The sequence below is a fragment of the Scheffersomyces coipomensis genome (genome assembly GCF_036884675.1).
Source record: "Scheffersomyces coipomensis strain NRRL Y-17651 chromosome Unknown DFJ63scaffold_2, whole genome shotgun sequence".
NCBI classification, from domain to species: domain Eukaryota; kingdom Fungi; phylum Ascomycota; class Pichiomycetes; order Serinales; family Debaryomycetaceae; genus Scheffersomyces; species Scheffersomyces coipomensis.
In genome coordinates, this window is record NW_027042893.1 from 588,957 (window position 1) to 613,025 (window position 24,069).

Consider the following 24,069-nt stretch of genomic DNA (forward strand, 5'->3'; position numbering starts at 1 on the left):
CAACTGATTTGAATATAGAATATAGATTACAACATCAGGTATAAATACTAACACATGTACTGACAGACAGACAGACAGACAGACAGACAAAAATAGATTTGTTACTTGTTCTGAATCGAGTTAACGATCAAGTGACGATACCATTACTGTGTGTGGGTGTACCATCAAGTGGTAGGGATCAGTGGTAATCTCTCCGTTAAGCTCCCCCCCCAAAAAAAGTAGATTGAACTGCACCGCTAATTATAGATTCTATCTTTAGCAGTATACCACTTTTTCGATTGTCTATTTCAACATTTACGACATACTATATTCTTGTTCAACCCCTGCTGTAGTTCTAATATTAACTGTACACACCACCACACCACACACATCTCTTTCAATTGACCCCCATCGATTCATCCTTTAAATTTAGAATATATATCTTTACTTCATTTATAAGGAGACTTTTCACTTCGTGTTTTTTTTTTTTTTTTTTTTTTTTTTGGTTAAAGCAAGGGAAGAAAAAGGGAATTTTTATTTCTATTTATATCTTCTGTTAACATCAAAATTTAATTCAATATCAACAAACCAAACATCAACAATATTCTATTCGCTATCCCAACAACAACAACAACAAAAATACTTCTATATATAACTATACCCCATCCATTTCGCAATTCATACAACTAGTTCATCATGGGGAGAAGAAAAATTGACATTCAACCTTTAACTGATGATAGAAATAAAACCGTTACATTTGTAAAGAGAAAAGGAGGATTATTTAAAAAAGCTTATGAATTAGCGGTATTATGTAATGTTGAAATTGCAGTTTTAATCGTAGGTTCAAATGATAAAGTTCATGAGTTTTCATCAGTTAATTCAAAAGAAGTTATTAATGCTTATGAACTGAAACTTCGAAATCGGGAAAGAATTGATTCAAAATCATTAGAGACATTTGAAGTTTATAAGAAAAAGACTTATTTACATGAACCATTAACAAGAATGAGTGATGGGAAACAATTTCCTAGTCGTCGGAGTGGAGGTCATGCTGGAAGATTAAGTGGAGTTGGTGGTGGTTCAAGTGGTACTGGTGTAGTTGGTGGAGCAGGGGATGATGATGATGATGGTGATATTGAAGATGAAGATGATGAAGATGAAGATGATGAAGATGATGAAGAAGAAGAACGTCAAACAAGTTCAAGAAAAAGACAACGAACTAATAAATCATCATCATCATCCACATCAATCCCAAAACAACAACAACAATCACAACATATTAAAAATACTGATTTATTACAACCATCATCATTTACAAGAGGAAATATCTTTAATTCTAATTTTCGTAAAAATGATGAAACTTCTTTAACTCCATCAAGTATAAGTTCATCATCAACTTCAGATATAAAATATAAATCTCAAGATTCAAAACCTTCCTTACCAACCATACTGACAAAACCAATCTCATCTGTTCATTCAAGTACAACAGTTGGACAAAGACCAGTATTAAGAGTACAAATTCCTATCGATCATCAAACTAATAATACAAATGATAGTGCAAGAACCATAACCGCTATCGATACTCATCCAAGTAAGAGTGAAGGAGGATTATCTTCCAATGATAGTTCAGGATCTTCCGATACCAATAATCCAATTCGAAATAGTAATAATAATATTAATCCAATTCATCATCCTCAACATCATCATTTAAGTCATCATCATAGCCATATTTTCTCCAATGGGAATAATCCGAACCCCAACAATAATAATAACAATGGGGGGAATAATAATAATAATAATAATAATAATAATGGCTTGCCTAATATAAATACTCATTTCAGATCACCCGATTCAAGAAAACCAACATTACCAATGCCAATTCAATCATTATCACAGACGACATCTCCAGCCAGTACTACTGCGCCTGGATTCCCTCATCCTAATTTTAGCAACAATAATAATAATAATAATCCTAATAATGCCAATACTAATCCGAATGGTAATAATAATATGGGTAATTATCCAGGTCCATCATTTTCTCCTTCTTCATATACACCATCTACAGCTATTAATCAAATGTTAAGTCAAGGTCCTCATCAACAACAGCCGCAATATGCCAATTCAAGTAAGATAAGGCATTCGTTTTATCCTGGGGGGAATACAGCAACATCAGGCACTGATCCACAACAACAATCACAACAAGCACCTATCATGTCGGATGATTTCTTACCTTCCCCATCAATTTTCCAACAACCTGAATGGATGAATAATGGTGGTAGTACAGGATATACACCTACTGCTCAAAACATGGCATTTTTTGGATTAAGTGCCGGTGGGAATGGAGTTACCCAATTTAATTTAAGTGGATTAAATAGTCGATCCATGACATTATCATCACCTACAACTTTCATATCGGGAGATCCCAATCATGGTGGTCCAAGATCATTCACTACTCATCATCTTTCCAATGTGAGTGGATCTACACCGGGGGTGACTAATTCCACTACACCTGTCATAGCGGGGATAAACAGTGATAATAATAATGGTAGTGGTGGTGGTGTGATATCGAGTGTTACATCTTCAAGTCAAGTTACAAGTACAAATAATAGTCTTAATTCAACTAATACTGAAGGAGTGTTAACTAAAGCATCAAGTAATGGTGGTGGAGGAGATGGAAGTAAAGTTAATAGTAGTAATGGAGAAATTAAAATTGAGAAGTAATAGGGATAACAATAGTAATGGTGATATTGGTTTAATTCGTTTAATGGGGAATAGTTAATAATAAATATAACAAGTAAAGCAACAATAAAAAAAGACAATGACAACGTAATAGTTGTTGGTTGATTGATTGTATTTTTAAAGGAATATTATATATGTTATAACTATATATATATATATATAATAAATGGTTTATTTCAAGTTCTTTATGTTATCTGATTTTGCAGTTAATAAAGAGTATGTGGTGATAGTGGTTGTATGTATACTGATTGTGATAACTAGGGCTTCAGACCTGGAAAGCGTCGAGTCACGTTACCAGAAGAGAGAATTACAATTGTATACAGGAGACATAGTTAACAGAAAGTGCGCACTACTTTTCCCATAGTTAAGCTTTTAAGTATGAACAATTTCATTAACAGTGCGAACTTTTACATAGCGTCTTAAGTAACAAACATTTCTCATAGTTAAGCTCTCAGTGTTTTTTTTTCTTTTCACCAACCAGTTTGAGTGAGAGAGGAAAAATTAAATTTATCAAATTTTTTTATTCAAATTTTTTATTTATTAAGATTTCAATTACTTAATTCATACAAAGGGCAGACATAGACAATATGAAGGTATGTGTTAATAACTACCGTATCAAGAGGAAGAGGAATAAGATTAAGAATATCCATCAAGTCAATCCAGAAGAATGAATGAAGGAGAGAATGTGTACTATTGAAATGAATCATCCCAATCATCAAAATGAAAAATGAAAAATGAAAAATGAAAAATGAAAAATAATGTAAAGAGACAAAGTTAACCATCGTATTAAACGATTTGTAGTTCAAGAAGAGAGGATTTCATCATGTCAGTCAATAATCATTATTGAATTGGGAACCAAGATCGAACTGAAGTTGAATCATCAGATTTAATCATATACCATTGAAATCAAATAATCATAATCATCTGTAATGAGCAAGAAGAGTACAAGAGTCAAGTCAAACATATCAATATATTATTTATATGAAAAGAAGGATGAACAAAGTGGAGTTGTATAACTCTAACTAGTTCATTCATTCTTATTCATTCCTACCACCTATAAAAAGATGAAAAATTATCATACCATGAAAAAAGTAACATTGACCAGTATCATCTAAGTATCTCCATCATCTATATCTCACCATTATAATACTCATCATCAATATCAGTTCAATATAACCATCCCATCATCATCATTATCATTCCATCCTTGAAATTTCACTAATTATGCTCACAAGAGAGAAAAAAATTTCACCCTCACCAATTAAACCCATAAGAATCATCCATCCATCCTACGATTCAATCATTTCCATAGTTTCACAGTCATCTCCTCTCATCATCCATTCTATTGACCTTTATTCTTCATATTCAGTTTCCAATTTAAACAAAAAAACTTTATATACTAACAAATTATTCTTTTAGTTAAACATTTCTTATCCAGCCAATGGTACTCAAAAGAGTATTGAAATTGAAGATGAACATAAATTACGTCCATTTTACGAAAAGAGAATGGGTCAAGAAGTTGAAGGTGACGTTGTTTCTGATGAATTCAAAGGTTACATTTTCAAAATCACCGGTGGTAATGATAAACAAGGTTTCCCAATGAAACAAGGTGTCATGCATCCAACCAGAGTTAGATTATTATTAGCTAAAGGTCATTCTTGTTACAGACCAAGAAGAACTGGTGAAAGAAAGAGAAAATCAGTTAGAGGTTGTATTGTTGGTCAAGATTTATCTGTTTTATCTTTAGCCATTGTTAAACAAGGTGATGCTGATATTGAAGGTTTAACTGATTCTACTACTCCAAAAAGATTAGGTCCAAAAAGAGCTAACAATATTAGAAAATTCTTTGGTTTAACTAAAGAAGATGATGTTAGACAATTTGTTGTTAGAAGAGAAGTTTCAAAAGGTGATAAATCTTATACTAAAGCTCCAAAAATTCAACGTTTAGTTACTCCTCAAACTTTACAAAGAAAGAGAGCTCTTAAATCTAAAAAAGTTAAGAATGCTCAACAACAAAGAGATGCTGCTGCTGAATATGCTCAATTATTAGCTCAAAGATTACATGAAAGAAAAGAAGAAAAATTCGAAATCAGAAAGAAGAGAGCTTCTTCAATTAAATCAAATGCTTAAATTTAATTTAATATAATTTCTTCCTGTTATTATTATTATTATTCTTTTTAATCTTTTCCCTATTTAATTACAAATCAATCAACTACCATCCCTATCCCATCCCATCCCATCCCACAAAAAATAAATCCGTTTCCTGGTTTCATTAATTCAATCTTTATATATAATATTATATAGTTAAGTATATACCTATACATTCAAACATATATAAGATGAATAAAATTTAAATTACTATATATAATCGCTATACAACGTAATAAAAGAAGATTCCTGTTTATTATTCCATACTCTATGAACATTATCTAATGAGGACCAATTTGTAATCTCTTTCTACCATTACTTTCTTTATCATCTTCATCATCATCATCATCTCCTCCTCCTTGTCTCTTTCGAACTAATCTCTTTATATTCTCATAAACTTGATCACTAGTTAAATTCGAAGCATAAGTGAAATTCTTCCTCATGAAATTATCTTGTTCTTGTTTATATTTAGGATCCCGTAATAAGACTTTAAGATGATTATCAAATTTCAGTTCAGGGATAAGTTGACTGGTTATTGGACATTTTATAAGTTTTTCCCCATTGGATGTAGTCGATGATGCTTGTGATGATGTTTTTGATCTTGATTTTAATCTTGATTCTCCAGCCGCTTTTATCTTCATACCTTTGAATGGTTGAGGTATAACTTTTTGTTCTTCCTCCTGTTCTTGAATTGGCTCTTCTATATGCTTTTCTACCTCCTCCTCCTCCACATGTCGTATCACATCTTTATTCTTCGACTCTAATGATCTATATATCAAATCTTCTCGTGATAAAGGAACAGGCAATTCTTGAACTTCATCAATAGCATCAAATTCAATCTTACCCACTATAGAAAAATCTTGCCAATCAATCGAAGCAAATTGTAATTGTAATTGATGTTGTTTTACTTTCTTCTCCCGTTCGATTTCTTTATGTTGAAGATCATATTGGGATCGTTTATATCCTATATCAATGATATTATCAGCTTGCTCTAATTGATTAAATAAATTCTTCACTTCTTCATCATCTACTTTCCCATTTTCTTCCAGGAGTAAAAACTTGATTAGGAGGTTATATTGTGACACGTAGGTTTGAAATAACGCATATAATGAATGATTTTCATTTAAGAATTCAAATTGATTCTTATTCCCTTGTTTAATTTGATGTTCTTGTAAGGGTTTAATATATGATTCACCATTCTTAGCCACGAATAATGCTGTTAATTTGATAACCTCCAAATCAATCTGAGATATCATCGGTAAGTCTATTAAAAAGGGTAATTCACGAGGTTTGGCAATGATTTCATCTTCTCCTGTCGGTATATCCTTTCCTGATATATCATTATTCGATGAGATGAGTGATGAAGTAGGAGTAGTAGATTTTGATGATGATGATAATTTCCATTGGTAATACCCATGATACTGATGATTTGGAAGTAAGAAATCAAACTTATGATCTTTATTATTTGATTTCAATCGTTCTACAAACCCAATACCATTCTTAATCACATATCCTGTAGTTTTTTCAATCGTTTGTTTAACATCCATAGGAGGGATAACCACATCTTGAGGTGGAGACCCACTTTCTTCTTGTTCATTAGTCATCCTAAACTATCATACCCAATGCACGTTGGACAAACTCTATGATCTTAAACACTGATGTAACCAACAAATTTGATGATAATTGTTGGCCCTTGCGTTGTTTCTTGTTGGCTGTAAATATCTGCCAGTTTTGAATGCGATTTACGGACAGGAAAATAAAATTTATTTTGTGACTATAATTTTATCATAAGACATTTTTTTTTGTAGCGAGAGTACAGCTGGGGGTTAAACGGGACGGGTCGTTAAAAGTTTAGGGAAGGAAAGGGAAGACATATACAATTTCCAGTAAGCATTGATTTGATAGATGTCAGTATAAGATAGATACAATCTACTTTATCAGAGTATAACTCAATTACATTGCTTACCATTGCTGTCCTTTTCATTATGGATGATGGCAAAATAAGTGAACCGTTGATTCAATCAGATCTCTCCATTGAATCTCAACCAGTAGTATCACAACCAGATCAAGATCCACCACCAGCAGCATTACTTCCTACCAAACATCATCATCATAAACATCGTCATAATCATGATCGGAAACGGAAAAGACGACATAAGAAGATTTACTATACTGATGATTCTGATGAAGTTGATTCATTAACTGAAGAATTAGATCAAATTGGAAGATTGAATATAAATTTAAATTTAAATCTTTCATCATTCATAAATAAAGATTCATTTACATTATCAAATATACCGAATTTACCTAATTTACCTAATTTACCAAACTTACCTAATCTACCATCACTTGAATTATCAAGATTACAAGAATTCTCTACTGAATTTTCTCAATATGTTGCAAATTATATCAATCTTACCAAGAATTATTATACTAGTAATAAGGATATCCCTGATGAAGAAACACAACACGAAGGATCATCTTCTATACTCCCAGATACTCACGATAAAGAAGATGTGGTTCAACAACAAAGATTAGTCAATTCAATCAAGACAATTTTAAGTACCAGAATTCAAATGAATAAATTCTTAACTGATTTAAGATCGGGGTTGAATATCAGTACTGCTATAGATCGATTACAACCTTTGACTGATATAATCCATCAAACTATATTCTTACCGGCTGAAGATATAAGTGATTATGAAGAAGATTATTACGATAGTAAGAATAAATATGATGATGATATTACCATGTCTACTCCAACCATTATGGTTGATGAAGATGAAATCACTGAACCTGTCGGTGTCGGATCGATCGTTAATAAGGATCAACCTCTTTTGAATGAGATTGTTAAGCCGGAAGTAAGTAATCTGACAAGGTATAGACGAAAGAAATCGAGATCTAAATCGAGGAAGAGATTAGATTCAATATATTTATCAACGGGGGATGAAGAAAGTAGTACCACCCAAGTCAGTGATTTAGATAATATTGAAGGATTAACTCTTGATGATATTCGAGAATTAACTGATTTAGAATCGGTTGATGATTTCTTAAAACAAGATACTTTAAGAATTCGAATTCAAACTATTCAGAAATTAGATAATATAAATCAAAAGGCCAAGAATAAATTAGTTACGAGATTAATGATGGGGAATTATTATAAGTATGTTAATGATAAATTATCACCTGAGAATCAGATTAAATTCCCCTCCAAATTACGGAAACAGAGATTAACCTTAGATGTGGGTGAAGTGAATCCTCCATTGAAAGAAGAAGAAGAAGACGAAGTGGTAGAAGGAGAGGGCATGATAGGTCCCGAAGATGAAGACGATTCAATGACAGAAGATGAAGAAGTTATCCTTACAGAAGCTGATCAAAATCCATCATATCATGATGCACCATTCAATACTATTCTCGGATGTCAACATTATCAAAGAAATTGTAAATTAGAATGTCCAACTTGTTTGAAATGGTATGTTTGTCGATTCTGTCATGATAATGAAGTTCACAACCATGATGGTGAGAATAGTACTGATCATAAATTAATTCGAGCAGAAGTTAAACATATTCTTTGTATGAAATGTAATACACCACAAATTCCTGATTCTAATTATTGTATTAATTGTGAACAAGAATTAGCCAATTATTTTTGTTCAAAATGTGTCTTATATGATAATGATCCTACCAAGGATATTTATCATTGTGATAAATGTGGGATTTGTCGATTAGGATTAGGTATTGATAAAGATTATTTCCATTGTGATACTTGTAATATTTGTTTATCGATTGATTTACGAGAAAAACATAAATGTCTTGTGAATACTACTCATTGTGATTGTCCAATTTGTAATGAATATTTATTCACCAGTGTTTCCAAAGTGGTATTTATGAAATGTGGTCATTCAATTCATCAAATATGTTATGATGAATTAATTAAACATAGTTATAAATGTCCAATTTGTAAAAAGACTATTGTGAATGTTGAGACTCAATTTCGATTATTAGATCAAGAAATCAAACAATCACCATTACCTTCTCCATATAATAATTGGAGATGTATTATAAGTTGTAATGATTGTAAGGGGAAATCGAATTGTTCATATCATGTGTTGGGATTGAAATGTAAGTATTGTAAGAGTTTTAATACGAATCAATTGAAATTGATTAAGCCAGAAGAGGAACAAGAAGATGTAATGAGTGGAGAAGATGATACTGAAGATGGTATAACTGTTAATGGAAATGAATTTAATGATGTTAATTTAATGAGATTGGTTCATACTAATTTACTGAGTAATTTTCGAATTGATGATCAAGATTATACAGAAGAACAAAGTGGATATGAAGATGATGAAGAAGATGATCGAGAGGAACGATTGAAACAGAATACAATTGAAGAAGATGATGAAGATGTTCATCATATGTTTAATTTTAGAAAGTTGACTACTACTAATACGAAAAAGAATTCAAATGTATCATATATCACATCGATGTTTCAAACTTTTATAAATAATGCCATTACACCAAATGAAGAGAATATAATTAATAATAATAATAATAATAATAATAATACTAATATGACATCTACTAAGAAAGTAGATACAACTATAGTTTAATTAAGTACATGTATATATACAATAAAAACTGGGGGGTAATTCAAAAAACAAAGACTAACAGATAATATATAAGTTCATTCATGAGATATTTTTTGCAATCAAAAGTAGAGGAGAGAGTAAAATGAAGGGAAGAATAGTTTGGGACATGGGTTATGCCATGGGTTGTGAGAGATGGGTAGTAGTAGTTCGTAACAAGTCAAGATACAACCATACGAATAATAAGTTAATAATAGATGAATAATATGATTAATGGGGTATACCCCTATTTCCTAGTTGAATATTTTTCATGCATAAACTATATGTCAACCTTTTTTAGGTGACCCATTTTAGAATTTTGTTGACCTTTTTTTGTTTCAGTAATTATTTTTTGCAATATCAATTTAAAATGATGGGGTCCAAGTGGAAGTAGTGGGCATTATTATTATACGATGTGATTACGATCAATAGAGAGATTAAGATAATTTTAAGATACTTTCAAGAAATGGTTACAAGGAACAATTAATAACCAATGAACTAGATAGTAACTCGTACAATTATTTTATTAATTAACTAGTTAAACGAAACTAACTAGTACTTCGTACTAGTTTAGTTTAGTTTAATGATATAACTTCCTAAATAGGCAATGGTCCATACGAAATTAAAACAATTTTGGGGACTATATAATTATTCCGAAATGGAATTTTAATCCCCAAAAGTTTGTTGTTGGGGCGGCTCAGCTCAGCTCAACTTATAGTCTGTAGACATTGACGACATATAATTAGTATAATGTCGCAGAAGTATTTATAGTTAGCAGGCTTAATTAAGTAATTGTCACCGCACTCACTAACTGAGACTGACTGACTGACAGATCATTCAAAAATTAGTGTTAACTAAATAGTTAATAACAGATGATGATTAACTGGTGTATATAAGTAATGGAAATAGATCATTAGTTGTAGAGTTGTAACGTTGTAGTGTAACCAGTAATTGACTAACTATCATCATCATCATACTTTGTTGATAGAATCAATCATCTGATCTTCTTCCTTCTACTAGTTAACTATTGTGTGGGGGTGTCACTGCTCTCGTTCTGGTCGTACAACAAAATAAAAATCCCAAAAAAAAAAGAAGACACCAAAAGAATTTTTTACAGCACAAATATTCATTTACAACCAATTCAATTTATATCTTACCAATTCATCTTCATCTTTCTTCTTATTATATATAGACCATCCATCAAGTGATATCACCAATCAATCAACCCATCCATCCATCCATCCATCATACCAAGTGTACCTACCCTATTCCTTACTGACTATCCCTAATAACTAATCATAACACACCAGAAAAAGGAAAAAAAGGAAGCAATCGGTCCCACACACCCCCCCTCTCCCATCATCTTATAATTAACAACAAACAACAACCTAACAGTAATTACAACAGATAATACTATCTGTTACTACTATATACACATCTATACACTATTATGAATAATCACCATTAACTTACCAACTAGAATCAATCCAATCTAATACATTCCAATCCAATCCAATCATAAGTAATAGTTTCTACTTGATCTATTCGTATAAACCCATATACATACATCGCATTAAAATATAGTTTCCAAATGAATTCTCTAAAGATTTTAGTTAATTCTTTGGAAACAATCTATCATCCTTCAAAATCATCTTCTCCATCTTCATCACCTTCAAATTATGATTTATCAAATTCAACTAATCATTTACAAGTTGTAGTTGATGATGATTATAAGGATTTATCACATGCCACAAATGATAATGATGAGAATGAATCAAAACCATCTGATTTAACTTCTTCATCGAATGATACTATAATAAACGTGGATCAACAATCATCTGCATCATCACCATCTCATGAAGATGATGATAATTATAATGATGTATTAGAAATAAATTTATCTAAAAATCAATCATCATCAAATTCTCCCATAACATCAACATCATCAACATCCACTCAATCAAATCTCAATCCCACCATCATACCCAAACGAAAATCATCATTTAAAACATTCTTTTCAATTTTATTCCATATTATATTCTTTCTTCCTAATTATCTCGTTATAAAACCAATCATATTTATATGGTATTTAATCATATTTCCCTTTATTTATACTGGTCAAATCTTGGGGTTATTAAATGAAGATGATAATGATGAATTATTATTTGAAAAGGAAAGAGAAGAAAAAATGAATCAAGAAGAACAACAATTGAAGGATTCACAATTAAAAAAGAAAAAGAAGAAGAGTATAAAGAAGTTAACTCCAACTCCTCCTCCTTCAACTCCATCAAGAATCATTGAAGAACAAGATGAATTAGAACAATTCGTCCATGATCATGACGATATAGATCAACATCAACATCATCATAGATCATCTACTTCTTCTACTCCCGACAATCGTTCATTCATAGATGATAAAACTGAACAAATCAAACAAGAAAATATCTTTTCCAATAAAATTAAATCCCCCACTGCATCTTCAAAATATATCATCCCACCTCCTCAACGATTATATCCCTTCATAAGAAATCCATTAAAAAGAAAACGGAAAACTTTGATTCTCGATTTGGATGAAACTTTAATTCATTCATTATCAAGAGGTTCACCACGTTCATTCAATTCCACTAGTGTATCATCTCCAAAAATGATTGAAATCAAATTAAATAATATCGCCACCTTATATTACGTTCATAAACGTCCTTATTGTGATTATTTCCTTCAAGAGATTTCCAAATGGTTTGAATTACAAATCTTCACTGCAAGTGTTAAAGAATATGCTGATCCTATCATCGATTGGTTAGAAAGTGATATAATCGATTATCAAAAGAAAAAGAAGGATGATTCTTCTATAATGGGTATCCCACCAACCATCCCTGCCGACTTTATAAACCAAACCACCACCCCTACCAACAACGATAACAACTCACCAATTTTCACAAAGAGATATTATAGAACGGATTGTACGTTCCGACCTGGAGTAGGATATATCAAAGATCTTTCGAAATATATCAAAGACGAAGATTTGAAAAATGTCATTATATTGGATAATTCCCCCATTTCATATGCTTTACATGAAGATAATGCCGTCATGATTGAAGGATGGATTAATGATCAGAGTGATAGGGATTTATTAAATCTTTTACCGATGTTACATAGTTTAAGTCTTTGTATTGATGTGAGGTTTATCCTTGGGTTAAGATCGGGAGAAAGATCATTCGAAAGAGAAATAAGGAAAGGTTGATACGATATACAAATATATATAATGAGATCCATGATAAAATTCAAAACTTAAAAAGCAAGGGCAGACATGCCTACACATACAGACATTTAAAGTCATATAATACTACTGATGATGATTTATTCATTTTTTAAAATGCAAACCCTATTTATACAAAATAACATAAAATAAAAGTTCAATTAAAAGCACGGTATTCAAAATTACAAAAAATAAAAAAAAAGTCCTCTCATATACATACATACATACATAGTTTGATTTTTAATTTTTAGATATGATTAGATATTTAGGAAAAACTACATCCATTATAAATAAATATAAATTTATATATGATATACTTACACAGATAATTGTAGCTGTAGGGAATACTAATTTTTGCATCTATAAAGTAAGCCGAATTATATACAGGAAAATGATCTCTAATATCATAAAATAATTTTTCAGATTTTTGAAAGAGTAAGGTAGACAGGGTAAGATTGATTGATTTGACAGGAGTTGAAGCTGAAAGATGAATGAAGATCAAGAATTACGCCATCTTATAGATCAAATACGATATACCAATGGTAATGGTGATGTGTTGTTGGATATTGAGAAGTTAAAGTTATTGGGGGATGCATTACGTGATGAAGAAACGCGATCCAATCCGATTATAAATGAATCTATACCGATTTTGGTTGATATCTTTATTGAATTGTTTTCCATTGATAACTTGATGTCTAATTTCAGAGAGAAAGAAGAACTATTGAGAGTTTTCATTAATGTTTTAGCATTCAATGACAAGAATCGATTGACCCTTATTAATATCGATAAACCATCATTTTGGGGACGTTTACAGAATCAAATTTGTGTGATAGCTGAAGAACAAAAGGAAATTACTTCAAGAGTGGTTTTACTCTTATCTCAGTTTATTTATGATACCGATCATCAAGAGTTATTTGTCACGAAATTATATGAGAGGCGACTTTATCTGTCATTATTTCAATATTTTGAATTACAAGATTTAAATGATGTTGAAGGGTACGAAAGACTACTTGATTTATTTTACGAATTAATCAATAATCATAGTCATGTGATTCAACGTGATGAAATGGCATTAAAAGTACCGAAGTTTATAACCTTTATCGTTAAATTACTTACCCATTTCGACCATACGATTGATGAATCTGAACATATACTTGAAAAATTAACTCAAATCATATCGACATTAACTTCATTTGAATTCATATATGCTTTAGATGATACACCCGAATTATTCAGCACTATAGTGGATTACTTCATCTCATCAAAGAATTATATACCGAATGCTACTGTTAAAAGAAATTGGGTTAATATTATTTGTAATTTCGTCTATATTAAACAATATTTTTATCTAGATGAAGATTTATCTTATCTTATCAAATTGCTTAAGAAGAATGATGTGGATCCTTATGTGTTATGTGGGATTGCGGTATTCATAGGGAATTACATTCATGATAAAGAAACTTTACAAGCTGTTAAAACTAAACTTGAACATGAAATAACATGGGAGAAGTTTGTTGATATTTATTTCAACCAGATTAATATTACCGATGTATTTTTGATTCAATCGATTCAAGCGTTTTTAAATATCATGGATAAATCAATTGCCAATATCATCTTACGAGATGATAACTTCGATGGTTTATTAAAGAAGTATAATAGAGTGATCCTTGATAATAAAGATTTTTATCCTGAGATCTTGACTCAATATCTTAAATTCATCTATAAGTTGGTACGTCATAAGTTCTTATTGAACAATGATGAGGATGATGATGATCAAGGGTCTGATATTTTACAATATTATGAATTATGGAGTTCAATCATTGATAAATGTGATGATGGTTTTCTTCAACTTTATCTTCTTGAAGCTTTTATAACTCATTATGATCCTACGAAAGAGATTGTCCATTCTCAATTCATATGTCAACTTTTGACTACTTCTGTAACCAAACTTGAACCTCAAGGTCAAGCTAATCTCGATTTGGTTATTCAAAAATTGAAAGCATTAGGAATATTCAATCATATTTTATTATCAAAAGAGATTGGTCTTCAACATATCCTTGATAAGTGGTTCAATAATGATGTTGATACCTTCATCAGTAACTATTTACAACCCTATTACGAATATTTGATTCAATTAAACGAATCATTACAATCATCTACATCCCATCCAAGTCATGATTTAATCAAGAATAATGCTAAATTCATATCTGGTTCAAGCTTACCATTAATTAGAGATTTCATTACTGATTCAACTTCTCCATCTTCATCACTAACGGTTCAATTAGATGAAATTTGTCTAATTTGTAAAACTATCATCGATTTATAATAAAAATACTAATTAAATAACACCAACACTCTAACCAATATAAACATACACCCTAGATAACATACTACAACCTTGTAGGTTATGATAATTATATTATCCCCACCATGTAATTATAATCTCTAACTCTTACCGTTAACTGAAATTTTTCTTATATACTTCCGCTAACGGTAATTAACGGCTCCTTGTGAGGCTCATAAATTTTTTTTGGAAAATTTTTCAATTGCCGCATTTTACCTTTTGGCAACCACAATTATGACCAATTTACTATAAAGTGGAGTTATAATCCTTTTAACCAGAGTCTAAACCACAACTTTATCTGATTTCATTTTGTGTTCGTCATATAATCATCATTTATTCACATATATACCAATACTTTATAATGACTGCTAGTACTAAGTTTTCCAAGTTGGAAAGAGAAGCTCCTGATCCTATTGTTCATACCATGAATCAATATTTTGCAGATCCTGATGCAAGAAAGGTTGATGTTTCCATCGGAGTCTATAAATCTGAACAAGGGGGATCCTATTTATTCCCATCTGTGGCTAAAGCTAAAGAAATCTTGAGAAATAATGACCCAGGTCATAATTATACTAATATGTCTGGTATTCCTGAATTCATTAATGGAGCTAGAAGTGCTATTTTTGGCGATGATAGAGCTAAACAAGGTCATTTAGCTTCTTTACAAACTATTTCCGGTACTGGGGCTTTACATATTGCATTTGTATTCTTAAGAGAAGCAGGTTATACTAATTATTATCTTGGTTTACCAAGTTGGTCAAATTATATTCCAATGATTGAACATGTGGGCGGTAAAGTTCAAACTTATACTCATTATGATGAAGTTACTAGAAAGGTCGATTTCAATTCAGTTATTGAAAATTTAGAGTCAGCTCCATCTGATTCAGTATTCTTATTCCAAACTTGTTGTCATAATCCTACTGGGGCTGATTTCACTAAAGATCAATGGATTCAAATTGCTGATATTGTTAAAAGAAGACAAATTTTAGTATTATTCGATACCGCTTATCAAGGTTTTGCTTCTGGTGATAAAGATGTTGATGTTTCTCCAATAAGGCACTTTTATGATTTAAATTTAGAATTTGTCGTTACTCAATCATTCGCCAAGAATTTAGGCTTATATGGGGAAAGAGTTGGTGCTCTTCATGTTGTGGTTCAAGATAAAGATTATGTTCCAAATGCTCAAAGTACTCTTACTGCTCTTTTCAGACAGGAGTGTTCATTTGCTCCTGCTTTTGGTGCAAGAGTTGCTTCTATTATTTTCCAATCTCCTGAATTATTACAAGTGTGGAAAAATGATGTAGCTGAAATCACTGAAAGATTGCTTGATATCAGAAAACAAATCCATGATAGATTATCTAAATTAAATACTCCAGGAAATTGGGATCATGTCTTGAACCAACAAGGGTTATTCTGGTATTCTGGTTTAACTCCAGCCCAAAATGAAAGATTAATCTCTCATCATCATGTTTACTCAACTTCTATTGGTAGAGTTAATATCGCTGGTGTTAATAATTCTAATGTTGATTACTTTTGTCAAGCCTTAGATGAAGTAGTTAGAAACTCTTCTTAATATTAATTTAATTTAACTACTTTCTCGTTAAACATGCTAATTTTTTATTTTCTATATATATGCAAATAAAAAACTATCAAAAAGGGAATGATAAACTAATAAATGTAGTTTAGTCTTTTAAAAATGTCAAAATAAAACAATCAAATGAAATGCCAAAATAAAATGAAAAAAAAAATACATAAAATAAATAAATAATCACATTTCAATCAAAATCATAGATTGAAAGTAGTTCTTTGATGAATTTTCTTAAGATGAGCTTTTAAATTATCCTTTCTATTAAATCGTTTACCACATTCAGGTTCATCACATTCAAATGGTTTTTCCGAAGAATGACTCTTTAAATGTCTTTTAACATGTTCTGGTCTTTGGAATCGTGAATCACATATTGGACACTTGTGTCTCTTTTTTGCTTCTTTAGCAATATCAATTTCTTTCTCTGATTTTTTAGATTTAGTAGTATTAGTAGTTTTATTATTATTATTATTGTTAAGTTTAATTGTATCATCATCATTATCACCACCTGGTAATTGAGAGCCTTGCATGGTGGACGATGAAGATGATGAACCCATCACAATGATATCTTGATGTGATCCTTGTGTTTGTGTGATTGATGTTGATAATGTTGATGCACCAGTCATAACGTTAGCAGCAATCGGCATGGAATAATTATTATAAAAGTCTTGTTGTTGGGATGCAACTGGGAATGTTGCCATGGGAGGTAATAAACCCATCAGTTGTTGAGTATTATTGTTATTATTAGAAGTGATAGGATTGTTATTTATACTAGTATTAGTAGTAGTATGAGTTAATGGTGTCATAGCTGAAGAATATATCTGGGAAGATGACGTGGTAGATCCTGGACGAGATGCATTACTCGTAAGGCTAAAGTTATTGTTATTGTCATTTTGAATAATATTTTGATTATTATTATTATTATTATTATTGATCGTAGTGGTTGATTTACCATCAGTCACTGGAGATGTAGCAATTGAAGCTAAATCAATTGATGCAGGGTATGATTTTGTAAAAGTTGAAGATTGATTTAAATTTTTAGTTAAATTCTTATTGAATTGATTACTATGATTAAATTCATTATTAGCATTAACAAATGATGGCAGTAATAAATCAATTCCTTTATTAGTATTTGGTTTAAATACATTTGCATCATAATCATTCGCAGTATTGGGAACTGATAATGATTTAACAGCAGCTTCATTAAGATTCAAAGGTTGACCAAATGTAACCAGGGGAGAATTTTGGGAATAAAACATTCCAGGAGTTGAACTTGATGAATAAAGATTAGCATCATCTAATCCAACTTGTTGTAATTCTTGCTGGGTTGGGATTTGTAAATTTAATGTATTTAAATCATTGAAATTTCCAAGTTCATTTATATTATGAATAGTTTGCTTTGAAGTTGAAGAAGAAATCGATAATTTCTTGGATGCATTTGTAATACTAGAATATGATTTTGCCTTTTTCAATTGTTTAAGAGCATCATCATCTTGATCTTCAATCTTGATGGATTCAAGAGTATCATGCCTCTTTAATACAAATGGTAATCCATTTGAATTCATACTAGTATTAGCTCCACTGGAACTTAAATGACTTGGATTAACAGGACTAAAATAAGCCGATGTATTTTGACTCATTATACTACCATTATTGTTATTGTTTCTTAAATGTTTAGGAGTTAATAATGGAGTTCCAATATCATCTAATTCCAAATTATTCTTATGATTATGATTTGGATGAGGAGAAATATAGGATGAAGGAGTATAAAATGGATCCAAAGTATTTAAATTCTGGATAGAGGATGATTTCGTAGCCAATGTTAAATTAGAATTCAATAATGAAACAGCATTAGCAGGAGTATTAGTAACATCAATTGACATGCGAGATCTTGATCTTGAATGACCTTTACCTTTCGTAGAATGAGGAGTTTTACCAATTTTTGCCCCACCTTGGGATGGATTAGCTAAATTTACAGGAGACATTGCATTAACGGGGATTCTCAATGGGGTATTGTACAAGTTGGTAGTTGAAGATACTGATAATGACTTCTTACGACCACCTTTTCTTGGTGTGGCTGTGATTTGTTGTTTAGCATTTTGATATTGTTGAAGACCAGTTTGTTGTTGTTGATGTTGCTGTTGTTGTTGAAGTACTTGTTGTTGCTGCTGCTGCTGCTGCTGTTGTTGCAGTTGAGGTAACGAAGAAGGCGAGTCCGACAATGATTGATTAGATATTGAAGATGAAAGTTGAGGAATCGATTCCACAGAATATAATGTATTGGTTGAAATTGATTGAGGAATATGCTGAGAAGGAGGTTCTTGATTAATCGAGAAATTGGAAGATATGGAGAAATTCTGTTGATGATTATATCTTCCTCCACTCAATTGCTGTTGCAGTTGCAGTTGATGATGATGATGTTGTTGCAGTTGATGTTCGAAACCAGCGGCCAAATTATTATTACCAGATAATAATTGTGAACTATAAATACCATCATCAATATAAAGATTTCTTGAAGTTTCAAATTGTCTTTGAAGATATTGTTGTTGTTGAGAAGCTATATTATGAGGATTATGCATGGTATTGGATGACATCGACATACTTTCAAAGTCATTTCCTCCTAAATAAAATGAAGATTTATTATTATTATAATTATTATTATTAATCGTATTATTATTGGACGTTGGAACCATTAAATCTTGATCAAATTCATTAGAATCATCGAGGGAAAGGTCTTCATCTTCGCCTCTCAACGTCTTGGATGTAATGAGATCAGCTGGAAGTAAAGTGTCCTGGCCAATAGTAGCATTGAATTGAGATTCATACATATCAACATTTGATAAATGAAGAATGGCACTATTATCACTTTCATTGCTGGTGTTCTTGCTACTACTACCCACATCGAATGGTTGCGATAGTTGAGCAGGCGAACTCATTAAGAACTTATCCATATTCTAACTATGTCTGAGAGCTATCAATCACTCCTAGTGTTCTTTCCCGATCAAGTTATAGGAGATGGAAGTTGTTGATACTATTCCCAAATGAACCTGGTTTTTTTTTTTATTAATATTTGAATTTGGACTCTCTTTTTTTTTTCTTCTTTTTTTGGAATTTTTATTTTTATTTTTATTTTTTTTATTTTATTTTTTAATTGTTTTTTTTTTTTGTTTGTACCAATAAAAAAAAAAGATGCCGAAATTCCTTTGTTATGTTATTCTTTTCTTAGATAATAAGAATGTTCTGCCCCACAAAAACAGTTCATAAAACAAGTCATCATCAGCTTGACTTAATGTAAGTAACGATCTATGCTTTTAATGTGAATGGATAATAGTTTGAACACAGTATGGAACTCTATATGATAAGCAGACTAATATCAGCTAATGTGGAAAAAAATAAGTGGTTAAGAAAAAAAAAAAAGATTAATGAGAGCAAAGATGAGAAACGGGAGTTGTTCGGGGGACGAGAGTCAGTTCCGGACATGTATCGGAAATGGAATTAAACGCGTGTCACAAGAGTTCAGTCAATGAATTTTTAATTATTTAATTTTTATTTTTTGCTTGCTTTTCTATGGTTTTGATACAAAAACATTCATTCACATAATATAAAAGCTATTTTTATCTTAATTAGTAGAACTTATTAACTAATTAGGGTATACTCGGTCGAGACTATAGTAATTAAAATTGTTACTATTATTAAAATTCTTGTTGTTATATGCAACTAATTATACCAGAAATGAAAAAGAAACGAAATTATAATAGAAAATATTTATAATTATTATTAGTTATTAGCTATAGTGTAATGGTTGTAAAGTAGGTTAGTATCAATTATGTAGGCTATTGGAATGACCGATGTCGTGATACTGATTCTGCAATTAACTATAAAATCATAACTCATTACTTTTATTTTTTTTACGTGTGTACTTTCTTTACATCTGCTCTGCTATGGTAACTTCCGAGTTATGATATTTCCTCTCAAATTTTATATCTCATTTAGTTTGAATCATATAAGCAAAGATGACATGTATCCTTTCGTACATCATCTAATTACATAAGTAAACTAATTACAAATGTCATAATCGTATGGAAGTAAAAAAAAAATTGACTGAGGCGGAAACAGCGATTGATTTTTTTTGGTTGCTGTACCCATCATAAATTTTTCGTTATTTTTTTTTATTTACTAAATTTTCATTATTTACGGAAATGATATCCATTAGATTAAACCTATGCTAAATAATATTATTATCAGTGAATCAACTGCATAATTTACTTTTACCTAATGAGCCAAAGAAATGTTCTTAGGGCCAAGGAATAGACCTAATATAAAACTTTAATCGGTTATCTTTAGTTAGAGATTACGGAAAATGGATTAATCCATTATAAGAAATAATGCCGAGCAACAATGGATACCTACCAAAAACCTTAATTAAGATATTTAATTCTTCCACTTTCCTAGGATAATTTATAATTTACAAATTAAAAAGTAAACCCAGCTTATATTTCGGTAGTTTTAACTTGGAAAGTTCTATATATGAATATTTGTTGATCCATTTTAACTGTGCCCCCAGCCCCAATCGTCGTGGGTTCATATAACCGGTATTCTGCAATCATTTCCTCCGCTTCTTTCTTTCTTGACGTGTGGGAACCAACAACAATAATTTTGTTGATTCGGTATAATGCCTTACATCATATAATGCTGTAATTATTACAAAATGGTTATTGTATTAATCTTCTTTGTGATTTCTGTCTCTCTCTCTCTCTCCTCCCTCCACTAATTCATCCATCCATCCAATAATTGTTTCTTTTTTTTTATTTTATTTTTTCGCTCGTGGTGGAGGTCAAGTAGTGACATCCGGTAGTTAGACCTGTATTCCGATCCTTTAAAAAACACCAGACGCGCCTCACTAGCAACAAAAAAAAACAAGGCTCACATAATTTTTTTTTCTTTTTCGTAAATCATAGTGAATAATGACATATTAATGATACATTAAATTTGATATTTGATCTACTATCTATAAAGTGTGATCAGGAGGTATACCAGACATTAATGGAAATAAAGTTTATATTCTCTTATCCGCTGGAAAAGAAAAGTCAAACCAACTGACAAACAAGGTTTTTTTAAATTGATGAAGTCTGCCCATTCATTCACACACACTTTTAACACCCACCCACACACACACACACACAAAATGTATCACCACTGAATTCTTCGCTTACGTCACCTAACTAAATAAGCTTAATTGAAATCAGTTACCTTATCAGATTATCATTGGCAGATGTGTATCTGAATGAGGTTTGGTTTATAATATTGAATAATTGACGTCTGCTTTAATGGAAAGCTATTCATCATTATTTTGTCACATGGGTAACAAAGATTAGCATATATGATCATTTATTATGCAGAATATATCCAAGTAAATAAATAAATAAATTGAAGATCATATCACTGCCCCGTATAAATCTGTGGTATGCTGAACCGTTCTTCTAGGTGATATAGTTTAATATGTCACTCATCATCTATGATTTAATCTCAATAGAGCATAAAAAATATAAATCCTATAACTATGATTTCATTCTTAAACCTTTTCGCATCAAAACCGCCAAAAAAAAATACCATTTCTTTTTTTTTTTTTTATTTATTTATTTATTTAATTTTTGTTACCTCTTTTTTTTTTTTTTTGACAGATTTTCGCAACCATATTTTTCCTCTTTTAAAAATAATTTTTTTTGTCTCGTAATAAATTTTGCGCTTAAAAAAAAAGAAAAAATTAAAAATTGTGAAAATGTTCGGGTCGTGCAGAAATGAACAAGAATTGTTCACGTGATTATTACGTCAGTTTTATTTTCACATGAGCACAGCATGGACAATAATAATTTATATATACGATTTACTAGATCTTCAAAATGGTTAATCATTTCATTTTGTATACATTATATTATAATCAAAAAGTCTTTCTTTAAAAGAAAGAAAGAAAAGAATATATATATCTATATATATGATTTATATAACTTTGTAAAGACTATATCTGTTAATCACACATAAATTAAATTTATGGGTTTTGTTTAACGAATTCAACACCCTTTTGAATATTCTTAATTAAAGTTTCTTTAGCTAATTTAACTAATTCTTCTTCGTGATCAGATAATTCACCTAAATCATGGATGGTCTTAACACCTTCAACCCCTAAAGTAACTTTAGATGAGAAGAATTCAACACCTTCAGATTTAAATAATGGTGAATCAACAAAAGTTGGTTCAACAACATCTTTTTCACCAGCTAAACCATCTAAAACAGCACCGGTAAATCTGGCACCAGCTTGAGCCATGGATAAAGTGGCTGAACCAGCACCATCTTTAGCTTTGACAACTTCATCACCACCAAATTGAATTCTATTGATTAAAGCATCTCTAGTTTCAACATCTAAACCTTTATGGTTAGTTTGAGATAATAATGGAACAATGGTAATACCAGAGTGACCACCAACAACTGTAACTTTTTCATTAACTGGGTTAGTACCAGCAATTTCAGAAACAAATCTTGAAGCTCTTAAAACATCTAAAGTAGTAACACCAAATAATTTCTTTGGATTATAAACACCCTTTTGTTTGAAAACTTCAGCCACAATTGGAACAGTGGAGTTAACTGGGTTAGCAATAATTAAAATAGCAGCATTTGGAGCATAATCAGCAGCAGCTTTAGCTAAATCTCTAACAATAGAAGCATTGGTATTGAATAAATCATCTCTAGTCATACCTGGTTTTCTTGGAACACCAGCTGGAACAACAACAACATCAGAACCAGTTAAAGCTTCAGATAATTGTTCTGGAGTATAACCCTTAACAGTGGAGTTGGTTGGAATATGAGAAACATCAGCAGCAACACCTGGAGCACCTCTTAAATCATATAAAGCTAAATCAGTAACTTTGTGATTTAATTTTAATAATAATGATAATGGTTGACCAATACCACCACCAGCACCTAAAACGGTAACTTTATAAGCGGCAGCTTGAGAAGATGAAAAAGATCTAGTAGCAATTTTAGATAACATTATGAATGATTAATTATCAAATTGATCAAAAAGAAAGAAGAAGAAGAAGAAGAAAAAGGAATATCAATTGATCAAAAATATATTTTATATATATATATATCCAGGGGGATTTTTCATTGAAAGAAAATTTCGCATGGGACTCTCTCCAGATTTTTATTCGGTTGATCAATTGGCCAATTAAATTTAATTATTTGTCTAAACTGCGAGACATTTTTTGAATGCTCGGTACAAAAATTGAAATTATAAAATTTAGCGGGAAATTGTGGGACATTCTTAGCGTTTGAAAATTTAGTGAGGCATAAGTCCCTAACCCAGCTAAAAATTAGGATGGTACGGAGAGGAGGAAGA

General features: G+C 30.9%; 9 protein-coding genes across 9 annotated transcripts; 6 read left to right on the forward strand and 3 right to left on the reverse strand. All coding sequences in view use genetic code 12, as the record gives it.

Annotated features, from left to right (window-relative positions):
• Positions 1-489: 489 nt before the first annotated feature.
• On the forward strand, positions 490-2,697 carry RLM1 (Rlm1p; the record flags this gene model as incomplete). Its single annotated transcript, XM_064907632.1, has 1 exon — positions 490-2,697. Exon 1 carries the CDS (start codon positions 676-678, stop codon positions 2,695-2,697), a length of 2,022 nt encoding a protein of 673 aa, XP_064763436.1. The 5' UTR covers positions 490-675.
• A 494-nt stretch (positions 2,698-3,191) lies between these two features.
• RPS6A (40S ribosomal protein eS6) lies at positions 3,192-4,995 on the forward strand. The gene is made up of 2 exons (XM_064909002.1): positions 3,192-3,308; positions 4,135-4,995. The coding sequence occupies exons 1-2, from the start codon at positions 3,303-3,305 to the stop codon at positions 4,843-4,845; spliced, it is 717 nt and encodes a 238-aa protein (XP_064763437.1). The 5' UTR covers positions 3,192-3,302; the 3' UTR covers positions 4,846-4,995.
• DFJ63DRAFT_61226 (uncharacterized protein) lies at positions 4,995-6,712 on the reverse strand. Its single transcript, XM_064909003.1, has one exon. It carries the CDS (start codon positions 6,465-6,467, stop codon positions 5,145-5,147), a length of 1,323 nt encoding a protein of 440 aa, XP_064763438.1. The 5' UTR covers positions 6,468-6,712; the 3' UTR covers positions 4,995-5,144.
• Positions 6,713-6,848: 136 nt separating this feature from the next.
• On the forward strand, positions 6,849-9,476 carry DFJ63DRAFT_284640 (uncharacterized protein; the record flags this gene model as incomplete). Its single annotated transcript, XM_064904825.1, has 2 exons — positions 6,849-7,299; positions 7,378-9,476. 2 exons carry the CDS (start codon positions 6,849-6,851, stop codon positions 9,474-9,476), a joined length of 2,550 nt encoding a protein of 849 aa, XP_064763439.1.
• A 1,606-nt stretch (positions 9,477-11,082) lies between these two features.
• Positions 11,083-12,732, forward strand: DFJ63DRAFT_311433 (Nem1-Spo7 phosphatase catalytic subunit; the record flags this gene model as incomplete). Its single annotated transcript, XM_064905752.1, has 1 exon — positions 11,083-12,732. One exon carries the CDS (start codon positions 11,083-11,085, stop codon positions 12,730-12,732), a length of 1,650 nt encoding a protein of 549 aa, XP_064763440.1.
• A 327-nt stretch (positions 12,733-13,059) lies between these two features.
• Positions 13,060-15,394, forward strand: DFJ63DRAFT_317472 (uncharacterized protein). The gene has a single exon (XM_064906831.1). The coding sequence runs from the start codon at positions 13,235-13,237 to the stop codon at positions 15,071-15,073; it is 1,839 nt and encodes a 612-aa protein (XP_064763441.1). The 5' UTR covers positions 13,060-13,234; the 3' UTR covers positions 15,074-15,394.
• On the forward strand, positions 15,395-16,750 carry AAT22 (Aat22p). Its single transcript, XM_064906832.1, has one exon. It carries the CDS (start codon positions 15,453-15,455, stop codon positions 16,662-16,664), a length of 1,212 nt encoding a protein of 403 aa, XP_064763442.1. The 5' UTR covers positions 15,395-15,452; the 3' UTR covers positions 16,665-16,750.
• Positions 16,751-16,876: 126 nt separating this feature from the next.
• CAS5 (Cas5p) lies at positions 16,877-19,612 on the reverse strand (the record flags this gene model as incomplete). Its single annotated transcript, XM_064907898.1, has 1 exon — positions 16,877-19,612. One exon carries the CDS (start codon positions 19,610-19,612, stop codon positions 16,877-16,879), a length of 2,736 nt encoding a protein of 911 aa, XP_064763443.1.
• A 2,970-nt stretch (positions 19,613-22,582) lies between these two features.
• On the reverse strand, positions 22,583-23,721 carry MDH1-1 (malate dehydrogenase; the record flags this gene model as incomplete). The annotated part of the gene is made up of 1 exon (XM_064907591.1): positions 22,583-23,721. One exon carries the CDS (start codon positions 23,719-23,721, stop codon positions 22,723-22,725), a length of 999 nt encoding a protein of 332 aa, XP_064763444.1. The 3' UTR covers positions 22,583-22,722.
• Between the last annotated feature and the right edge of the window lie 348 nt (positions 23,722-24,069).